Source organism: Thrips palmi, unplaced genomic scaffold, assembly GCF_012932325.1.
Source record: "Thrips palmi isolate BJ-2018 unplaced genomic scaffold, TpBJ-2018v1 HiC_scaffold_17, whole genome shotgun sequence".
In the NCBI taxonomy this organism is placed as follows: domain Eukaryota; kingdom Metazoa; phylum Arthropoda; class Insecta; order Thysanoptera; family Thripidae; genus Thrips; species Thrips palmi.
Window position 1 is genome coordinate 13659297 of NW_023144626.1, and position 20674 is coordinate 13679970.

Here is a 20674-nt window from a genome sequence, read left to right on the forward strand (position 1 = left end):
GCACCTCCCTCGCGCATGGCTTCACGCGCTTCCTAGGCCGTTGCCGCCCCCTTCTAATTGGTGGCGATCCACCAATTTTGGTTGAAATCGGACGACGTCAGGTTTATGAGTGTTCAAGTTGGTGTGGAATTACCCAGGAGCATCCGAACCACCAAGCTGACTGGGGCCGCGTGACGGCCAAGGAGACTCTGCAGATGATGCGGGAGGATGCCCACACGGTTAGCGCGACTCCTTGAAAAACAAGGACGGTTTTTGAAAAACAAGGAAAGATAAAACATTTCAAGGAAGTTCCTTGGAAGTCTGCTCCTATTCAAAGGAGGCCCCCTTGTTTTCTAAGGCCAGTCCCTTGTTCTCGTGGTCTCCAGACAAATTCCAAGAGGCCGCCTTGTTTTTGGGGCGCATCCAACGGGACGCGGTGGTTGGTCTTTGCCGATTCAAGGAGCCGCCTTGTTTATCCGCAAAATCTTGAGTTACGTCGTCGACCACGTTGTGAGGTACCCGATGACGTCCCCCTGGGGTTCACCATAATGGCCCTCAAGGTTGCCAACGGAACAAACGGCTGTTCTCGGATTTGCTCTCCGACAAATAGTTCAGGAGATTTTCGCACTGGAACACGGACTTTTTGGACAATGGACAGCACGGAAGTTACATTTTGCCGAGTTGTAGCCTGTTGTGACGGGGAAATGCTTGAACTGCATGATCGATTAGTGTGTGGGATAGTAGGGGAGATGAAGACCAGTCATAGGAATCAAACTGCAGGTCGATACGTTGGAAATAAAGGAAACTGTGGTCGAAAGACCCTTTAGCGGTTCGAGTCAGCAAAACACGCTGACCTCGCGCGGCCTCGCCGCAACCTCAGCTGCGTGCTAAAAAGGGGGCCGCTAATTTGGAGCGGCTGTTCACGTCACTCCTAGCATTCTACCGTGGCACGGACAAACATAATTAATTTAGTCTAAAAATAATTACTGTCCAGGGCCCGTACATTGCAGTTGGCCATAAATTCGACGCCTGCCCATCGGATGGAACCATGGAAGCGCTCATCCGTGCCAGCCACTTCAACCCAGCAAGGCCTTACGATCTGCAGACCATTTCCGGAAACTTGACATTCAAAGAAGATATGAGGGACAATTACTGGGTATAATATGAAGGAAATTATTACTACTCTTTAATCTGGCAGACGAAGGAAGACGCCATAAGGCTCCACCACATTCAGATTCACGTTTAGTTCTCGTTTACTCTATCCGTTATTGGTAGATTATCTGCGCCTGACGCAGACAACAGTAGTCTCCTTTTTTCCGGTTTAACTTCCTGAGTTAGTTACCTGAGAACCCTATAGCATCGCGAAGAAAATTTTTATCATTCCGAAAAGTCACTGTGGCAAAAAGGTACGGAAAATCCTGTTAATTTTTTTGCCAGGATTCTCCGTAGCCCTCTTATCAATATTCTCCGTAGGCTCTTACAGTATTCTCCGTAGGGCCGCACAGTATTCTCTGTAAATCCGCACAGTCTTCTCCGTAGGACCTCGAAGACTGTATAGTCCTACGGAGATCACTGTGCGGTCCTACGGAGAATACTGTGCGGTCCTACAGAAAATACTGTAAGAGCCTACGGAGAATATTGATAAGGGGCCTACGGAGAATAACCACAAGCTGTTTACAGGATTTTCTGTAGCTTTTTGCCACAGTGGTCTAGGAAGCATTTGCTTCGGAACTACACTGACAAAAAGGTACGGACTGTTCTCTAAATTTTTTTGCCAAGATTCTCCATAGACCCCTTACTAATGGTCTCCGTATGGTCGCTGCATTCTCCGTAGAACCCTTACAGTATCGTCCGTTTGACCGTGCATTTGCCGTCTAGGACCTCACAGTTTTTGGCCCGTCCCGCTTTTTTTTTTTAAAAAAAATGACGGAGGGACGGGCATATAGTATGATCCCTGCTGTGCGTCCGTCCGTTCGTCCGAGGACTTCCCGTGGTCCGATCTTGACCAAATTTGGTATGCAGCCTCCTTGGGTGACCCTTAGAACCACCCGGTGGCAGCAAATCCGATCCGAGCCCCGGGGGCGCTGCTGCAGGTGCATCATGGTCTACATGGGGTGGAAGGGGATTTCGGCAACGGATACAGCTAGCAGGGCATGTAGGGGTATTTTTTGGAATCAGGGTGACGAGAAAAAAAAACGGTGCCAGTTTCAAGTGAATCGGAGAAGTTTGGACCCGGGTTCAAATCCCAGTGGGGTATATTTTGAACAATCATTTTACTCGAGTTTGTGCATTGTTTCTGATGTTTTTGAGGGTGCTGATGACGAAAATAACACAAATTTGGACCCTAGACTGAGGTTCAAATACCGTTAGGGTTAAACATTAGCGAAATCCACACATTTCTAAATGTACGGGACGGGCCAGAGTTGCCGATGCATATCGCTACTTTTCCTGTTATCTGTAAGACTACGGGGAACACTCCGTCTGTAAGGCCCTACGGAGAATATTACAACAACACTCTCATTCCAGGAACGTGACATCACGTTCAAACGAATGTGACAAAATGTCACGTTCGTTTGAGCATTGTGTCACATTCGTTGGTATGTGAATAAGCTAATTAGTGGCTGATTCACACACTCTCAGCCGTTTACTGACTATTTCTCATTAGCAGACGTATTTCTGTAAGCAACCATAATACTTAGTATTAAGTTCTTAAATACGTAAAAATTTCTTTGTAATTTACTAAGAAAACGGTAATATCAGTACAGTAATTAGCAATTGCTAAGCAATACTGACAAAAAATACTAAGTATTATGGTTGCTTACAGAAATGCGTAAGCTGATGAGAAAAAGTCAGTAAAAGGCTGAGAGTGCATCGAAAGAAATGTGACACAATGCTCAAACGAACGTGACACTTTGTCACATTCGTTTGAACGTGATGTCACGTTCCTGGAATGAGAGTGAAGTTGTTAACAGAATTTTCCGTAGCTTTTTGCCACAATGCACGAAGCAAATGAAGGCATTGTAGAATTGTTTCGATAAACGAACTTCTTTGCTCTCCTATACGAAGCATTTCTTCGTTGACTTAACACAATGCCTTCGGTTTCTTCGTATGCTTCGTAGACTTCTTTCTGTGCACGTTGCAGTCTCGTGTGGACTTGGCCGTGCGATCAAACAATCAATGGAAAGAGAACGCCTTCGTCTTCAATTTCCCTAAATTGGGATGCACTGCGATCCGTGAACACGCTCCGGACTTCTTCCGCGTCGTAGCGAAGTACAGCGGAGCACCGACAGACAAGGCGATTCCCTGTGTCATACCAGCGGTTCGTATTTGCGGTAAAATGGTAATTGCGGAAAAGGTGCAATCATCTATACACACTAACCTTCTTACGGATGCATCCTATCTGTATTACGGACATTTTTGTGCAATTGCAATTACGGATAGATTTTGCTTGTAATACGGATGAAATCATCCGTATTACAAAGAGTTTTACGTCCGTAACATACAGACGAAAATATCCGTATGGTACGGACGTAAAACTCTTTGTATTACTCTGTGTATTACAAGCAAAATCTATCCGTAATTGCAATTGCACAAAAATGTCCGTAATACAGATAGGATGTATCCGTAAGAAGTTTAGTGTGTACGGAATGTTCAAGGTAACTTTGAACGAAATTCAAGGGCAGGTTGAGAGCCGCCAAAATCAGAATTTGTCACACTGTCTGAAATTTCGGATATTTGTTTTCTAACAGTGAACTGGTGCGTTTCTTAAACTGCAGTTTAAGAAACGCACCAGTTCACTGTTAGAAAAACAAATATCCGAAATTTCAGAAAAAAATTTGGCTACCGTCAGCGAGGGTAACTTGGGACACTTTTTCACGTTTTTTGAACGCCAGAGGTAAGATTCTCAACCTAGACCATTGAATCCTAACTATGTTAATGTTTGACCCTTTCCCCGTGATTTCATGCTGGTCTGGTTTATTTGCCTCGATTACATCGTTTACAAGCGGTCTCGAAAGAGTGTCCCAAGTTACCCCATGACCGGGGGTAACTTGGGACAGTAGGAAATTAGCTACATTCCCATGCATCTTTTGATGTAAATAGATGCAATACATTTCACAACATATTGACCAAGAATTCAGGCCTAGGAACTCTTGTGGGACCGATATTGGACTATATCTAGAACTCTACGTGGACCTCTCTTTTCTTCTGGTGTTTTCCAGGCATTTTTTGAAAAGTTCAAAATATTGATTACCAGAAGACAAAACTGCAGAGCAAGGCATCTCTTTAAATCATCAGCGTAACATCCGAAGTTTAAGTTATGTCAGGGACTGGTTTAGACACATCTTAGGAGACAAGGACTGCCGGAAACATGAGGAGAAGACTGTCCCAATTTACCCCGTAAAATTTCGATTTTTGATAAATTGAAGTCTGGACCGAATGGGAAAACTGAAATCAACGCCCTTTTCCGATCGTTATTGTCTATGTCTGATCTCACAACCCAGAGAGCCTAATCGGCCAAATCTGCATTTTACTCCTTGCACCAGGGTCAACTAGTCAATGTTTGACAAATTTTGTCAAAAACCCTAAGTAGTAAGGGTGTGGAAATCTGACGGGCTATCTCGGGGTTGTGGAAATCTGACGGGTAGGCATAGTGGAGGGGGGTAACCCCAGTGGCGTGCGCAGAAATTTTGAAAGGGAGGGGTCAGGCCATGCTTTTTGCCTACTTTCAGGGGGGAAGTGACGCAATTTGCCTACCTTCCAGGTGGCTGTGTAGTGGCCAAAGGGGGGGGGGCATGACACCCCCCCCCCCGCACGTCCGGGCCCATCGCACCTAGTTCGGTGATCGGTACGATCTAACCTAGGACCTCCCAGGAGTGAGGGAGGGCTTCACTTTGTTCGGGGTCCCCGCGTAAATGCGCATGGGTTTGGGTCCAGGGCGGAGAAGACCGCTGCCCGTCCAATATATGTGGCAGAACCCCTGGCGCTCCCAGGAGGTAAAAGGGATTGGCAGAATAAAAAATTTTAAAATAACCAAAAAAAAAGAAAAGATAGGATACTCACACCAGATGGAGGCCGTGGTGGGGACCATGAAGGCAGGATACGCATGCTCATCAGACCTAGAGGGTCATTCGATGCCGGTGGGGCAGGCAGCCGCGGAGGAGAGCTGACTGTCTCTTCACAAGGAGGGGGGACGAAAGGCTGTGAACATATTGACAAAAAGATTAGACACAGTAACAGGAACTCAACTAGTAAAATATCAAGATTCAACCATGACATAAGTAATGTACTTACAACAGGGGGAGTGCATTCGCCTCTGCTTGATGAAGTGTCGTCAACAGGTGGGGTGCATTCCCCTGCCTCTCTGCCTGCTGAAGTGTCGTCCACAGGCGGGGTGCATTCCCCTGTCTGTCTGCTGAAGTGTCGTCAGTGCCAGATGACGAAGTATCGCCAGTGCCAGATGAGGATGTGTCGCCAGAGCCAGATGAGGATGTGTCGTCGTCATCACTCGACTGAAACCATTAAGGGTAAAAAATATAAGTTTCATTACAAATAGATATACAAAACACGAACCGAAAATGGAAGCTTAATAGTCAAACGTCCAGTTTAGGTTGGTGAGAACACAAAGCAACACCGTTAAAAATCCACTGTAATATTACAACACAATCACCTACAGTAATGCTGTTATAAAACAACAGTATTGTTTTGTGTCTGAACGGGAAACCCATCCAGAAACAGCACTTTCGTTTCATAACAATTTCCTTGTCAAGTAACAACAATGTAATCGTCATTCAAAATAGTTGTGTTGTCGTTGAACAGGTTTCATGTTTAGAAACAGCCTTTTGCAATCTTAAAACATATATTGTTGTCAGGTTACAAGTGTCTTGTTTAATAACAGCACGATGAAATCAACACAAATGTTGGGAAGACATCGTCGAAGACTCCAAAGAAGTATTGTTTTATTACAATCGAACTGTCAGAAAACAGCACGGAGGGCTACAACATGCTTGTAATAAAACAAGTCGTGCTGCTATCAAACTTAACAGCATAAGTGCTGTTAATTTACAGCACTGTTTTTAACAGTGAAGGAGACAAGACAAACTTAGCGTTTTTTTGTTGAAAGCATTTAAAAGTGCAAATGCAATTAGAGAAACACACATGCTGCCAGTTGAGCTGTTGACACAGCTTGACTTACTCATTCATGGTGAAGAAGTTGACGAGGAACCCACCCGCCCACACACACTTACGCCAAACTCAGTGAACAACAGCAACATAACCAAACTTTTGTACGCCAGCATGGCGTACCACGGCAAAGCCGCCTGACATTAGAGAAAATACTAAGGAATTTACTGCAATCTAAAAAAACACAATGGAGACGACACAGCACGGCGTCAAACACTAGAAGAGAAAAAATAATGGGCAGGCTAAGGCCAAGCAAGGCGAGCACTGCACTGACAGAAACAGAGTTAACATCGTCGCCAGAAACGAGGCGAGAACACAGCGACAGAAACGGAGTTTCCATCGACACTCAGCGGCGGCGAAGCCTCCGCAACAAACAAGGAAAGTGAACACTGGCGCCACAGTACACACGCGACACATTTCGAGAACGCGGTTTTAGAGTAACGGAACACTGACACTCGCGAAAATTCGGCACTGATTCTAGTTTCACACAGCTGGAAAAGGGAAAATAAAACGGAACATTAGTTGCAGTGAAAACCAACATGGCGACGAGGTTAGAATTGCCTCGTCGCCGGTAGGAAATCGGGCATAGCTTCGCCCTTCGAAAATAATCCATGACACAAACGGTCAGAGTTTCACTCTACATACGAGGAACAGGTCCCTCGAGACATCGCCTAACACTGAGGGGACATCATCTTCAGACGAAGAGGCGTAGGCTTCTTGAAGCGCGTCCATGGCGGCGTGTTCACTCTGAAGGCAGGCCAAACACTGGCCCAGCGTGCCTGGGCTCCCGCTCGCTGCGGCTGGCTGACCAATCATCACGAGCGCTACAGGTGGTTTCTCTTTCAAAACATGATTTTGGATGAGTTCAAGCGAACCGTAGAGAAAAGTTCAGTGAAAATTAAATCATAAATCGTCCCGACACATCTTTTTTCTTCAACCATACATAAATATCATTTATTTTGTAAAGAACGAAAATGAACTTTCGGAATTGGGCAACCAATCAACGTCGACGTCTCGTTTCCGAGACACTATTCTTCTTGCGACTTTCAAACACTTAATACGCTTCGCCTAATATAAACAAGGTAGGTTTACGCCAGACCGCGTCTAGTCGTAACAGGCTTCGCGATGTCTCGCGGCCTGTTCCTCCAATCCGCGCCTGGCGTACCTACCTTGGCCTGCGGCGCTAGCCTGCCTTCGGCAGGCATTGGCTTGTCCATCGTCGGTTACTTCTTACGTGTTGCATGCTGGGGGGCTCCGCCCCCCAGACCCCCTTTATTCTAGATAGAGTTGCTTCATCTACAGATAACACGATCTTGACCCTTGTCACTTTTTAACTTGTCGAAGCTGGGGGGCTCCGCCCCCCAGACCGCCCTTTCTTCAAGACAGACACTGTTAAAAAAATTAGTTGTAATTTTCATAACATTGGTTGGCATTTTTTTTCACAAACAATTGTTATGAAAATTAAAATCACAAATGATTGTAAATTGTTTTACAATCACGTTATGAAATTCATATCATGTTATGAAAATTCATATTCGCGTTTGCGAGGTCATTTTAGAGCAGTTAAGCAAAAGGACAACCATGTGTTCATGTATATGAACACCTAAGCGGCCTTGTGCCATTTATTGACCCGATTTTGCTTTTGATCAGCGGGTTTCGAACCCGGGATCTTTGACTTGTGGTGCAAGCTCTTTACCGCTGTGCTACCACGTCCCACGGGAGGCGGAGGGTCAGCTACCTGATGACTCTACCAGCGCCCCTTGGCCACGCCTCTTGAGCTAGTTTTGAAATTTACAATCGGATTCGGAAAATTACTATTGTGTGCTCCAAATCAACATTTAAGATTCGCAATTTTCAGAACATGGTTTTAAAATTACCAACAATTGTCAATTTTACGAAATTGTTTCGAATTTTCGCATCAAGTTATGAAAATTGCAATGTTTGTAAAATTCATATCCGTGTTCGGAAAATTGTCATCAAAATTGCTTTGAAAATTCATAACTTTTTTAACAGTGGAGGTGATCTACCTGCAGAAAACTCGATTTTTCGCCGTTTTTAGGTGTTTTTCCGCTATAAAAACTGAACTAGTTGAGCTAGGATAGTGAAATTTCGCGTGTGCCGAGCCAAGAACATACCTAATAAGCAGGGGCGCCCACACGGGTTTTACGGAGGTGCGGCCGCACCACCGTGAATTCAGAAAAGAGGGAGGTTAGGAGGAGGAGAGGGAGGCAGGGAGAGAAAAGGAAAGAGAAGAAAGGAAATGGAAAGAAGAAGAGAGAAGGAAAAGGAGAGACCTTATATTGGAAAAATTCGAAACTGGTCAAAAAGAGGGAGGTTCGAGGTCCCCGCACCACCGTCCTGAAACTTGTGGGCGCCCCTGCTAATAAGCCTGCAAAGTCTCAGCCAGATCGGCCGAGCCGTTCAGGAGGAGTAGTGTACACACACACACAGACAGACAGACAGACAAAACTTTTCAATCGCACTGGAGTAACGGGCTTCGCTATCGCTCAGCCAATAACAGCCATGGAGATTCGATTTTACCGTGTTTGATTTACTCGACAAGAAAAAACACCTTGAGACATACTGTTGATTCTTTCCGCTTTCCACACAGTGGATCGGCCACCGGTAGCAGACGGCTGACTCAGAACTTCTGTTTCACAATAGAATAATCTTGCTGGTTGAAATGTAAGTGTACATACTGACTAATAATGTCGTTCCGATCATAGCACATCACTGTGATACGTAATATTTATAACAGGACAAGAAAAACGAAGGTTTGTAGAGCGTCGTCTGCACTGACGTGGCGCACGGGCGAAGCGCACAGTCGCACTGCCTAGTTACAGTCGACGCCACTAGGGCGCGCTCGCGTCGCGGCGGGCGGCATTCAAAACGAGGCGGCGGACCGCACTCGCGTGTGTGTCTGCGTGCCGCCACCAGGTGCGACCGCGGCGGTGGCGCACAGGTACAGACCTGAATTAGGTGAGGTGACAAAGTCCCAGTCACAGAGGGGCGGGTCCGGAAGGGGGGGTTAGGTTGGGTTAGGCTCCGCCACGGAGACAGGGGCGGGTCCAGGGTAGGTTAGGCCCCTCGCGCGACTTAGGTTCGGTTGGGTTAGGCCCGACCAAGATGAGGACCTGCTCAATCCTGCTAAGGTTCACTTAGAGGTTAGACTCGTACAAGATACCGATCACCCAAAATTAGGTGCGATGGGTTACCCCCCTCCACTTTGCCTACCCGTCAGATTTCCACAACCCCAAGATAGCCCGTCAGATTTCCACACCCTTACTACTACCCTATTATGTAGTTTCCCGTTTCTCAAGTACTAACTGTCACTGTAAAAAAAAAGTTGCAAATTTTTGCTACTTGGGTGCTGAAACGCCCCTGCACCCACCCTTCGATCACGAATTTCACAGCCCAAAGGGTTGCGAAATTCAGTAACCCACTGGCGCCAAAATTTTGTTGCCCAATGGGTGTATAAGGGAACCGTTCTTACCCAAATAGTGAATTTCTCACGTGGGCAACAGTAGGCCCTCCCGCTGCCCAAGGTGCATAAATTTTGCATCTTGGCCGCAAGACGCTCCCCAACTTGCCCACGTGTGTAGATCCCGGTTTGAGGTGTCTTAAAATGCGGGCTGACCTCAGAAAAATCACGAGGTGCATGGGCATCGAACCTGCAATCTCCACTCAGGACCCAACCCCTCTGACCACTGCGCCACCACGCTAGCTAGTCGAAGACGCTCGGCGGAGGCTACTTGACCCAGCTGGCTCGAGACCGTCTGCCGTTAGCGGCGCCCTCGATGGATGATTTGCATTTGTGGGCAAGTTGAGGAACTCAGCTTAACCACAATGTTAACTTTTCTAGAGGTGGGCATGGTGGGCCATCCGAGAATCTCCACATGTGTAAATTCTCTCACGTGGACGGCAACTTTCTCAACCCACAAGATACTAAATTTGAACATGTGGGTGAGCTCAGAGCCCAAATCACCCAAATCATGAATTTCGTCTCAGATGTACGGATTTTCGACGACACAATAGCAAATTTCGCTGTCCAACGGGTCGATGTATTTCATCAAGTGGGCTGGTACAGTGGCCTTCTGCAACCCACTGGGTGCAACTGGAGTCTTTGTACATTGGGTGGCAAAATTTCGCATGCCAATGGGTTTCAAAAATTTGCAACATTTTTTACAGTGATATGTTATGCACCTTTTCACCTTTCCGCGCGTGGCCTGAGCCCTCTGCAACAAAATCCTGCCGTGGGTTTGACGCTAGGAACCTCCTTCGCTGAATGGCAGCACAAACAAGGTGTACAGGGCAGACTGTCCCAAGTTGCCCGCGGTGTCCCAAGTTACCCCCGTTGACGGTGCAGGGTGAGTTTTCTCGATGTGTCAATAATTTGTAGGTAGCTTGGGCACCCCGAGGGGAGGGGCACCCCTTTTTCACAAATAAACGAGTGGGCGCAAACGTCAAGTTACTAAGTGTTTTGTAATTTAGCTTCGCGCCTACGAGGTAGGTACCTGCTGCCACTGAGGGTGGAGGGACCTCATGAGTGGGTGTCAAGGGACTCGCAGTACTCGCGGGAGCGCCACCCTCGCGAACACAGCCGTGAGGTCCACTGTTACGCAGGCCACCAAGACAGCCACTTGCGACCCTCGGCAACCCCCCGAAAAGACAAGTGCAAGGTCCGCCGCACCCCCGCGAGTCTCGAAGCATCCCCGCTGGACCCGCGACACCCTCTCGTGAAGTCCTGCGACCCTCAGTGGCAGCGGGTGCCCATCTCGCAAATGCGAACGAGTCTATTTCACTAACCCGAATTATCACTTGCCCGAATTGTCACTAACCCGAATCTTCACTAGGCCGAATTATCACTAACCCGAAAACACGACCATTTGGTCAAAAACGAAATTTGTTTCACTGACCCGAATTGTCACTAGCCCGAATTATCACTAGCCCGAAAACATGCGTGCAGGAGCGTTGTTTCACTGGCCCGAATTTTCACTAACCCGAATTGTCACTAGCCCGAAAGCGGAGCTTTTCCATTCCCTGTCTCACTAACCCGAATTGTCACTAACCCGAAATGTGGTGGAGGGGGTGGCCGCAGCTAGTGTCTTCAAGAGTGTCTGAAACTAAATTGTCCAACCTATGCTATGCTAACCTAACCTAACGGGCCCGCGACAGATCTTACTCTAACCGCGACAGATCTTACTCTAACCCTGACAGATCTTTCTCTAACCCTGACAGATCTTACTCTAACCGCGACAGATCTTACTCTAACCGCGACAGATCTTACTCTAACTAAGACAGATCTTACTCTAACTAGGGCAGATCTTGCTCTAACCGCGACAGTTCTTACTCCAACCGCGACAGACCAGCCCTATTCGCGGCAGATCTAACCCAGCAGAAGCCGATACGTCCCCCACCCCGGTGCCGAGTTTCGGGCTAGTGACAATTCGGGTTAGTGAAACACTTATTCCACAGACGTGGCCTTCGGGTTAGTGACAATTCGGCCTAGTGATAATTCGGGCTAGTGAGACACAACCAGAATATGGCAAAAGGACGGAACTACTTCAGGAAATTCGGGCTAGTGATAATTCGGGTTAGTGACAATTCGGGTTAGTGAAACTCCCTTGTGGGATGTTCGGGTTAGTGATAATTCGGGCTAGTGAAGATTCGGGTTAGTGACAATTCGGGCAAGTGATAATTCGGGTTAGTGAAGAACTCCCATGCGAACGCCTATTACAAAACACCAATTATCTCCGTACCTAGACGTTGGCGCCCACTAGTTCATTGGTGAAAAATGACCTCCTCGGGGTGCCCAAGCTATCTACAAATTATTGACACATCGAGAAAACTTACCCTGTACAGTGATAACAGTAAGTGGCTCTGAAATGTAGACCATTTCGACGGTCTGAAAAGTTAGAATTGGTTGGTCTGAAAAGTTAGAATTGGTTGGTCTGAAAATGTAGAACTAGGTGCTCTTTATAATTAGACACGGCCAGTCTCCAGAAAATTCAGACAAAATCACAGAACTTTAACGTTGAATCACACGGAAAAAAATTACTTAGCTAACCTAGCTAATATTCACTAGCTAGACAGATTTAGCTGCACCGCTAAAAGTTTTATCGTTGCAGCTAATATTTAGCGGTCCCGCTAATTTTATTTAGCTGCTCTGCAAAGCATTTTAGCAAAGCAGTTTGCAGTTTAGCCGAGTAGACTTAGCCATCCTGCTAAATTTCGTTAGCTACCGAGGTGGCTAAGCGGCGAGGATAGTCTCAAGGTAGAAGACCCGACGTCGAGGAGATGGCGTGATGGCGTAGAGGTAACGTGCGCGCCTCTCAATCGGCAGACTCGGGTTCGAGTCCGGCAGATATCCATCGAACAATAACAACATTAGTCATAAGGCTTAGATGTCGGTTGATCGGGTCAGTTGACCCGAGCAGATAAATTTTGTGAATCTCTAGTGCTAACATGGCTTAGCTGCACAGCTAATTCGGTCCAGCTAATAAATTTAGCTGTACAGCGAAGGAATTACTTATCTCTCAGAAAGCGAATGTTTTTAGCTGTACAGCTAACTTTTACCTGTGCAGCTAATTATTTTTTTCCGTGCATCACTCCTCTGCGAGAGAAGTCTTTGGTGGAACTTGTGCGTTACTTATCGGCAGTACTCTTACTCGGAAATTCCGAATATCTCGGTATACGAACCATCGGATCCTCGCTCGTCGGCCTTGTGGGCTGACCAATACACCATTGGACCACTCTGGAGGTACAGAGGCGTCCTGCCCTCCTGCACCAGCAAGGGGTTGTACCACAGCCGGTAGAGCAGTTACATCGCTGGTAGGCGGCCTGGGCCCCCAAGTTGCTGTAACCCGTTGCTGTCGCTCGCAGAGTTACCTCTGTGTCGGGTACATCCTCTACCTTCAGGAAGTTCTCTTTAGCCGCCCGAAGTTGGTTTCTACTGAACAGAGTACAGCTGTTCCTCACCCTTCATTAGCACTATAAGCTTAAGCTTATAAAAAAAAATTTCAACATCACCAACCTTCACCACTGCATTTTTCTGAAACCGACGAAAGGCGGTTGTAAGTACGGGTTAGCGTTGAAGCCTTGGGGTTTTGGCGTTGATTTTGGGCATCTTTCACTTCTGTTATAATTTTGTTGTACTGTTCATGGTCTTCAAATCCGGCGTCATCTACTCTGCAAACCCAAGTGTGTGCCAGGCATGCACTTCTTGGTGCATGCCTGCAGGCACACACTTCTTTTCTGCATGCCTGGCTTGCTTAGGCCTGGGCGATTAATCGAATAATCGAAAATAATCGCGATTATTTTGTTAATCGTCCGATTATTTCAAAACCCCCGATTAGTGGTTCGGTAATCGAAGGATTGACCGATTATTTAACGATGATCGATTATCGATTAATCGTCTCATTATCGGATATTCTATGCATCACCTGTTCAAATTCTGAGCGGAAAAGTCTTGAAAAGTTTTCAGTTAACGCACGAAAAAGCTGTCTCAGACACTCGAGGTTGCGCCAATGGTTTTCCTATCCTCTTATTACATGCTATTTTCACAATAGTACGAGTATTAACCTTTGTTTGTCAATTTCCAAATAATCGGTTTCCCCCGATTAATCGTTGATTTTCGATTAATCGTGTACGTTTTCGATTACCGATTACCGAACTGCTAATCGACACCAATCGCGATTATTTTATTCATCGGCCGATTACGATTACAACCAATAATCGCCCAGGCCTAGGCTTGCTTATGCAAGTGTGTGCCTGAGGCATGCGGCAAAGAAGTGTGTGCCTGCTAGGCATGCAGAAAAGAAGTGTGTGCCTGCAGGCATGCACCAAGAAGTGCATACCTGGCACACACTTGAGATTGCAGAGTACTTGTTTCTTGCTCAACAATTCTTGCATTTTGGAGAGTCAAAAGTTGTGCAGTCTAATGGTTCTATGTTTTCACCAGCAAATTTTCTTTTTGGTGCCGCCCGTTGCTTTCCCGGGACCGGCGCCTCCCGCACCCTGACAATGACACTAGCCGAGTCGCGCCGGCTAGCGTCGCAACATTACACGGCAAAAGTACCGCCCGGGATTCCCAGGCGCATCATGGGAAAAAGGGCCTACTTTCCAGGCACCGCCTGGGAATCCCAGGCGGTACTTTTGCCGTGTAGCCGAGAACCCCCAGCTAGCCTTTCCCATTAACCGGCTAATGTTAAGACATGACACCCCTTGCCGGACCTTAGCCGGGGTGCCGTGGCTATTCTTAACATTAGCCAGCTAGTCCTAAGATACGCCGGCGACCGGACATACCTTTATCTAGTTTCCCCTACCGCAAGTAACACCATAGCCCACACCATGAAACGAACTGAAAAGTACACCAAACTATTGAAGAAAATCCTCGGTTGAACCAACTGTACTGTGTACACACATAGATTTTGTGTGAGATTCGGGAAGCCTAATGAGTTTAAGGGAACTGAAATTTCATGCTTTTTCTATCGGCGCTCAATGCTGTACTATCAACGGCCTGTTCTTATATCACGATGATGTCCGGTACCTTCGCAATTGCGGCGGACGCATGGTTTCACGCGTTACCTTGTCCGTTGCATCCACCTGGTTTGGCTGAGCGATAGCGAAGCCCTTGCCGTGTTTGGGCGCGCTGAAAAGTGACTGGTCGTGCGTCTGTCTGTCTGTCTGTCTGTCTGTGAGTCTGTTTGTACTCACCAACGATTCTCAGCAACTACAGTGGCTATAGTTTCAAGATTTCGTATTTAACGTCGCCTTAGTACCCCCTCAACACGAGTTTGTTTCAAATCGTTGTTTAGTATCGTTTGAAATATTCAAAACATACTTTTGAATCAGGTTATTAGCATGGTTAGGTTGGCAGCACTCAGCACTCACGAATTTCTCATACCTGCGGCCGCGGCTCTCAAATACGGGACAGAAGCAAATAAGCAAATAAAACAAAATAACGAGCAGAAGGGTTTGGAAATGAGATCGGCCATAGTTTTTCCACATTCTAGAATGATTAAAACCCTTTTAGAGTATCAACACAGCGAAATATGGAGAATGGCAGTGAAAATGATTTACGTGTTTCGTTCCCCTCTCCCCCCTCCCCCTTTCGAGGGGAATCTTCTTCAGATCAGTGCACTTTGACAGAGCAGTGTAAAAAGAATGTTTTTATTTTGACCTTTTTGTATTGTGGGCATCTACTTGTTTCATTTTCTATAGTGTCATCCTCTTTTTTAAATTTTCATAGTAGAGGAAATCAGGGAAATGCATAAATAACTTGTGTTGACATTAGCAGGCATACTTAGTTTGGACTCGAGAAATACATTCTATTGCAATGCTGCAGGCTGACAAGAGTGCCAAAGTACTAACATGTGTTTATTAATAGAATCAATGTATGGTTGTGTATATTTAATCCTAATAGAGTTTGAATTGATATTGGGTTCAAAGAGACGACTCAGGTTTTGAGCGGTGAGTGAATTAGTGAATGGATTTAATGAGACGATTCCTTTCACTTCACTGAAGTCAATATAACTGGTACTACTCAGTATTGCATACCTGAGTAAGATAAATTGTGTCGGTTCATTAAGCCTTGGGTAGCCTTGGCATTGGACTCTATGAGACGAATCACTGGATTTGACAATAATTGGTCCCCGTTAACAGGTTCAGATCAACCTACCCTAAACTGACTCTCTTAATATTAACTGTGATAACGTATGCCATGCCAATCAATATTGTTTTATTCACTGGTTCACAATGAAAGAATGACAAAATGTTTCATAGATATTACTTATAAAATTGAGAATTCATTAGTTAAGAAAAAAGAGATATCGAATAGTGACCCAATCATACGAGTAACCAATTAAGCGATTCAATGCTGGCAATTGAATGTTACTCGACTGAGGGATTCACATTGGTGTGGCATCAGGGAATTGGTGATGACAGTGGGTGCTTCATGAAGACAGTGTAGGAATGTACAGAAATTGAGTCTAGATAGTTGTTTGTAGATTTCAGTGTACTGGTCACAAAAGCTACATTTATTTCAATGCCAAACCTACACTTCACCTAGAGCTACGCAATTTGGGGCGAAACTTTCTAATTTGAGAGTCATGCGTTTCCCTGCAGTTTTCAGTGCGCTGACTTCATTATTGACTTCTAAATAGTCTCCAGACCCAAAATTTAACCGATTTTGGGTCAATTTTTTTAAATTGAATTCCACATTGATTCTTGCAGTTTTTTGAGTGCTGATAGCAAAAATCACTTCCATTTTGACAATCAGACTTATATTTTCATCCGAAACGAGGTCATTTTGGACCAAAATTTTCAAGTCGAGTCTTATATTGTTTTCTGCAGTTTTTGGTGTTGCTGAACTCAAAATGACTTCCAAATTTTCCCAGACTCACACTTACCCGAATTTTACCCATTTTGGACCAAAATTTTTAAATCGAGTTTGACATTGATCCCAGCAGTTTTTGGTGTGCTGATAACGAAAATCACTCTCATTTCGACTCCAGACTTATATTTTCATCCCAAATTAGGTCATTTTGGACCAAAATTTTCAAGTCGAGTTTATATTGTTTCCTGCAGTTTTTGGTGTGCTGAACTCAAAAATGACCTTCAAACTTTTCCCAGACTCACATTTAACCGAATTTTAACCAATTTTGGACCAAAATTTTTAAATCGAGTTTGGCATTGATCCCAGCAGTTTTTGGTGTTCTGATAACGAAAATCACTTCCATTTGTACCCCTGGTCTAAAGTTCACTCAATATGAGTCCTTAAGATGCACATTTCTTCTTCTCAAGCAAAGTCCAAAGTGCACAAACCATGTCAATTCGCATCGCTCAGCCACACTACGCGCCCAGACTAAACGGCGCGTACCCCTAGTATTAGAGAGACCAAACGAGCGGACTTGGCTGGGTGATTCCGTGCGTAGGGGGTCATTTTGGATGTACAAATGTTCTTTTTTAAAGTTCAACTTAGGGGCTAAATTTGGTGTAGATGGCATACATAGTACCCACAGTACCCCTCTGAGCGTGGCAGCGCTACAAGTTGACTTTTATTTTCACTCCCTATGAAATACGGCGGAATTTACAGAAATATGACGGAATTTACAGATTACGGAATTTACAAAGCGAAGTATTTAGTCTCCTGAACCGCTGGGTTACAAGATAGGTAAAACTTTTGACGGTGTCACTTTCAGCATCCAAAATAGCATTTTTCAGCGAAGGTTGTGGGAACTTTCTCCCTCAGATGGAGGAGCTACGGCCCGAAACGGAATTTACATCCATTTTTACACCCTTACCGTTTTGAACTCTTCTGACGGCCTGGAACCGTCGTTTGACCGCCCCAGGTCCCGTGGGCACGAGCTTCTGGAAGTGTTTTTGAAGTTCTTTCGATCCAAGTGGTCGCGAGTTTCTAAAATGAAAAGGAACCCCAGTAGACCGTCATTTGTAAAAACAGCATAGGTCACATGGTCAAACGGTGGACATTTTCCCAAAGGCTGTTTCGGGTTCAACAAGTTATGATACAAAGGTCACCCTCCGTAATTTTGTGAAGATAAGTCAGGGGAGAGAGTGAAATAGCCAGTTTTCTTTTGATGTGGCTGAGTCATATACTACAGCATGGCAATGTTGTCTTATAGGTGTTGGTGACCATGACGGAACTTACAAAACGACACTTTAGCAGCTTACGAAACCCAGATAAACAAAACTTAGATCGACTTATCCACATGAGGACATGGTCTTCTTTTAGTAAAACAAATTTGAATTGCCCAAGCTATCAAATCACCCTCAGTTCAGGCGCAAGGCCCCGGTGACCTGAAATGACCCCCTACGCACGGAATCACCGGCTGTCCGTTTGTCCGGAAGCAAACGAAGGTGCGAGCTTCGGCTCGTTCGGCTCCGTTTCGTGCCGAGCCGGGCGGGCGGACACGGCAAACCGTGCAGCAAAGCTCGCCAGGCTCGGACGCCGAGCGGCCCCGAAGAGCGGCCGACGGGTCGCTCGGAGCCGAACGACAGCCGCTAAATTGAACCTTTGACTACCAGAGGGCAGCACCTGTCGGAATGGTTTGTGACAGCTGCTGGGCGAGGGGTGAGGCGGGGGTCTCTATTGGACTGCTTCCGAAAAAAGCGGGTGTCGATCCGGAAACAGAGGTTTCAACGAGCGTTCGGTGACGAGTTCGGGTATCTTCGGCAGCCGAAAAATGCTTCGGCTCCCAACACATGCCGAAAGCCGCCGACAGCAGTGTCCGCTCATTTGGTCTCTCTACCTGGTATCGCCATACCGTTCTTCCAATTTGGTTGAAATTTCGCGTGGCCATAACACATGGCCAAAACTCGGGACATACAAAATAATCGTGTTATTTTCTCTGTCAGTTCAGCCGTACCCTTGAAAAGACCGGCTAAATGACTCATTTTGTAGCCAAAGTAATGAAACGCCCTGGACTTTTTTTTGCACAGTTTTGTGGTGCCGTGTTCTGGGCAAATGTTACGGCCGCACAAAATTTCATTCCAATGTGACTGACAGTCGAAGGCTGAACAGTGCGGGCAGGTGCATTCTTCTGAACCAACTAATTAAGGTCTAAAAAGCTGAGATTTGATTTAAGCAAGGAAGGACATGTCTTCGACCTAATAACAGGAACTTACCTTATAAGTGCATCATTTTTTGTGTCTCGAATTTGTGTGGGTATACTTTTGCAAGTACTTTCATGAGTCCGTACCCTTAACCTATAGCGAACATTGTCTTATGTTACGTTATGACAGCAGTGTTAGTCAAATGTTGAGTTAAGTCCTGCCTAATAAAAAAAGCTCTCAGCTGGATCGTCCGAGCTGTTAAGAAGTCTACCGCTCGCTCTACAAATCAAAGAGTGTACATGGTACGCTCTAACTGGAGCATGCCTGCAAGCACGCTCTAACTAGCGCATGCCTGCCAGGCATGCACTAACTAGTGCATACATGCCATGTACACGCTAACTGAAGCATACATTTACCGCATAAGGGATAGGGAGTTTTCTGCATCAGGAAGCGTGTACTTGGCATGTATGCTCTAGTTAGTGCATGCTTGGCAGGCATGCGCTAGCTAGAGCGTGCTTGCAGGCATGCTCCAGTTAGAGCATACTATGTACACTCTTTGATTTGTAGAGCGGATTGCAAAATCATCCATTATCATGCTGACTCGAACTACTGATTCAATATTTAACCTTTTCAGGGCGTTTACGTTGTGAAGAACGAATCGGTGAGCTGGACGTTTCCCAACTTCCCAGTAATACCGTACGGGCGTTACCGGTTCCGAGTGACGTCCCGCAGCTCCAGCACCAGCCGCACTCCTGTGCTATGCCTCGAAGTCGACTGCGAAGCGATTCCGAAACCGTAGTAAGGAAATATGATGAACTTACAGTAGGCATTTGTATGTGGTTAAGGTTATTGTAAAGTAAAAAAGGGGCTATTTAATTATTTTTTTTAACACTTGTGTGGAAAAAGTTCCTTCACTGTCAGAAATTCCGTAGTAAACCACAGATCTGGCACAGAAAAAAATTGGTACAGATACACTACGGACCACCTCTGTGACAGAAATGTTCCGTACACAGAAGTCTTTAGACTGTTCCGTTACAGAGATATTCCGTTATGTTAATCCACAGATTGCTTGTGCACAGAAATTTCCTGTGTACGGAGCGACACTGTGTTTGTTTCCGTAGTCTGGTAAATATTTAGTGAGCATTACCCGTTAAATGTATTTTCAGAGGTTTTTTTTTTCAGTTTCAAATCAAAACCATCTTAACGTTATACGAAAGAACGGGCAAAATAAAATTCAAAACGATGCAAAAATAAAAGTTTGGTGCAAGAATTTCATTTGTTGAGAGATTAAATGAACAATAGTGCTAACGTCACTTCTCCTGACTTCTCGTGAAATAGAGTCCTAGATCTAGGATTCTATCCTGACCTGACATTGCCGGCAAGTGAAGTCGATTGATGGTGGCTATTGAGTAAAGTGAAATGGGTGTACACTTAGTTCAGGTGACTACTTTTGTTAAACCATTACAATAAGTAATGGAGCCTGGCAAATATTAACCATAATGAACAATCCTTCCTTTGAGCAAGTTCAATGTCAGCACCTTGAAGAATAAGAAATGTAGACAAACCTCTCTTTTCAGCAGCACCCTGTGAGGTCTGTTATTTTCTTGCAACTTGAGTTTCATGCTTTTCTCCAGGTTTGCCAGGTGAGCCAGGAGTGTTTACACAACCACGACAATACCCACTGCTTCTACTGTCAAAGGAAACAACCACTGACTGCACATCCTGGACTCAAACATTGAACATTGGGAAAGAAAGTTGCGCCACGAGCTGCAGACGACTGTCTGTCAAACTGCAAATAAGCAGTGTGACGATTCTTCTTCTTTCGTTCTTCTTAGTGCGTCCGCCTGTCGTCTGTCGTCCTGTCGTCAGCTGTTGTGACTTTGAAAAAACGAGGACGGAATATGATTCTACGTTAAATTTTAAGTCGCCCTGAGGGCATCGT

At 45.6% G+C, this 20674-nt stretch overlaps 1 protein-coding gene across 1 annotated transcript; it reads left to right on the forward strand.

Moving 5' to 3' along the window:
• Positions 1-1000: 1000 nt before the first annotated feature.
• Positions 1001-19531, forward strand: LOC117643358. Its single transcript, XM_034382201.1, has 3 exons — positions 1001-1135; positions 3122-3298; positions 19367-19531. The coding sequence occupies exons 1-3, from the start codon at positions 1028-1030 to the stop codon at positions 19529-19531; spliced, it is 450 nt and encodes a 149-aa protein (XP_034238092.1). The 5' UTR covers positions 1001-1027.
• Positions 19532-20674: the final 1143 nt, after the last annotated feature.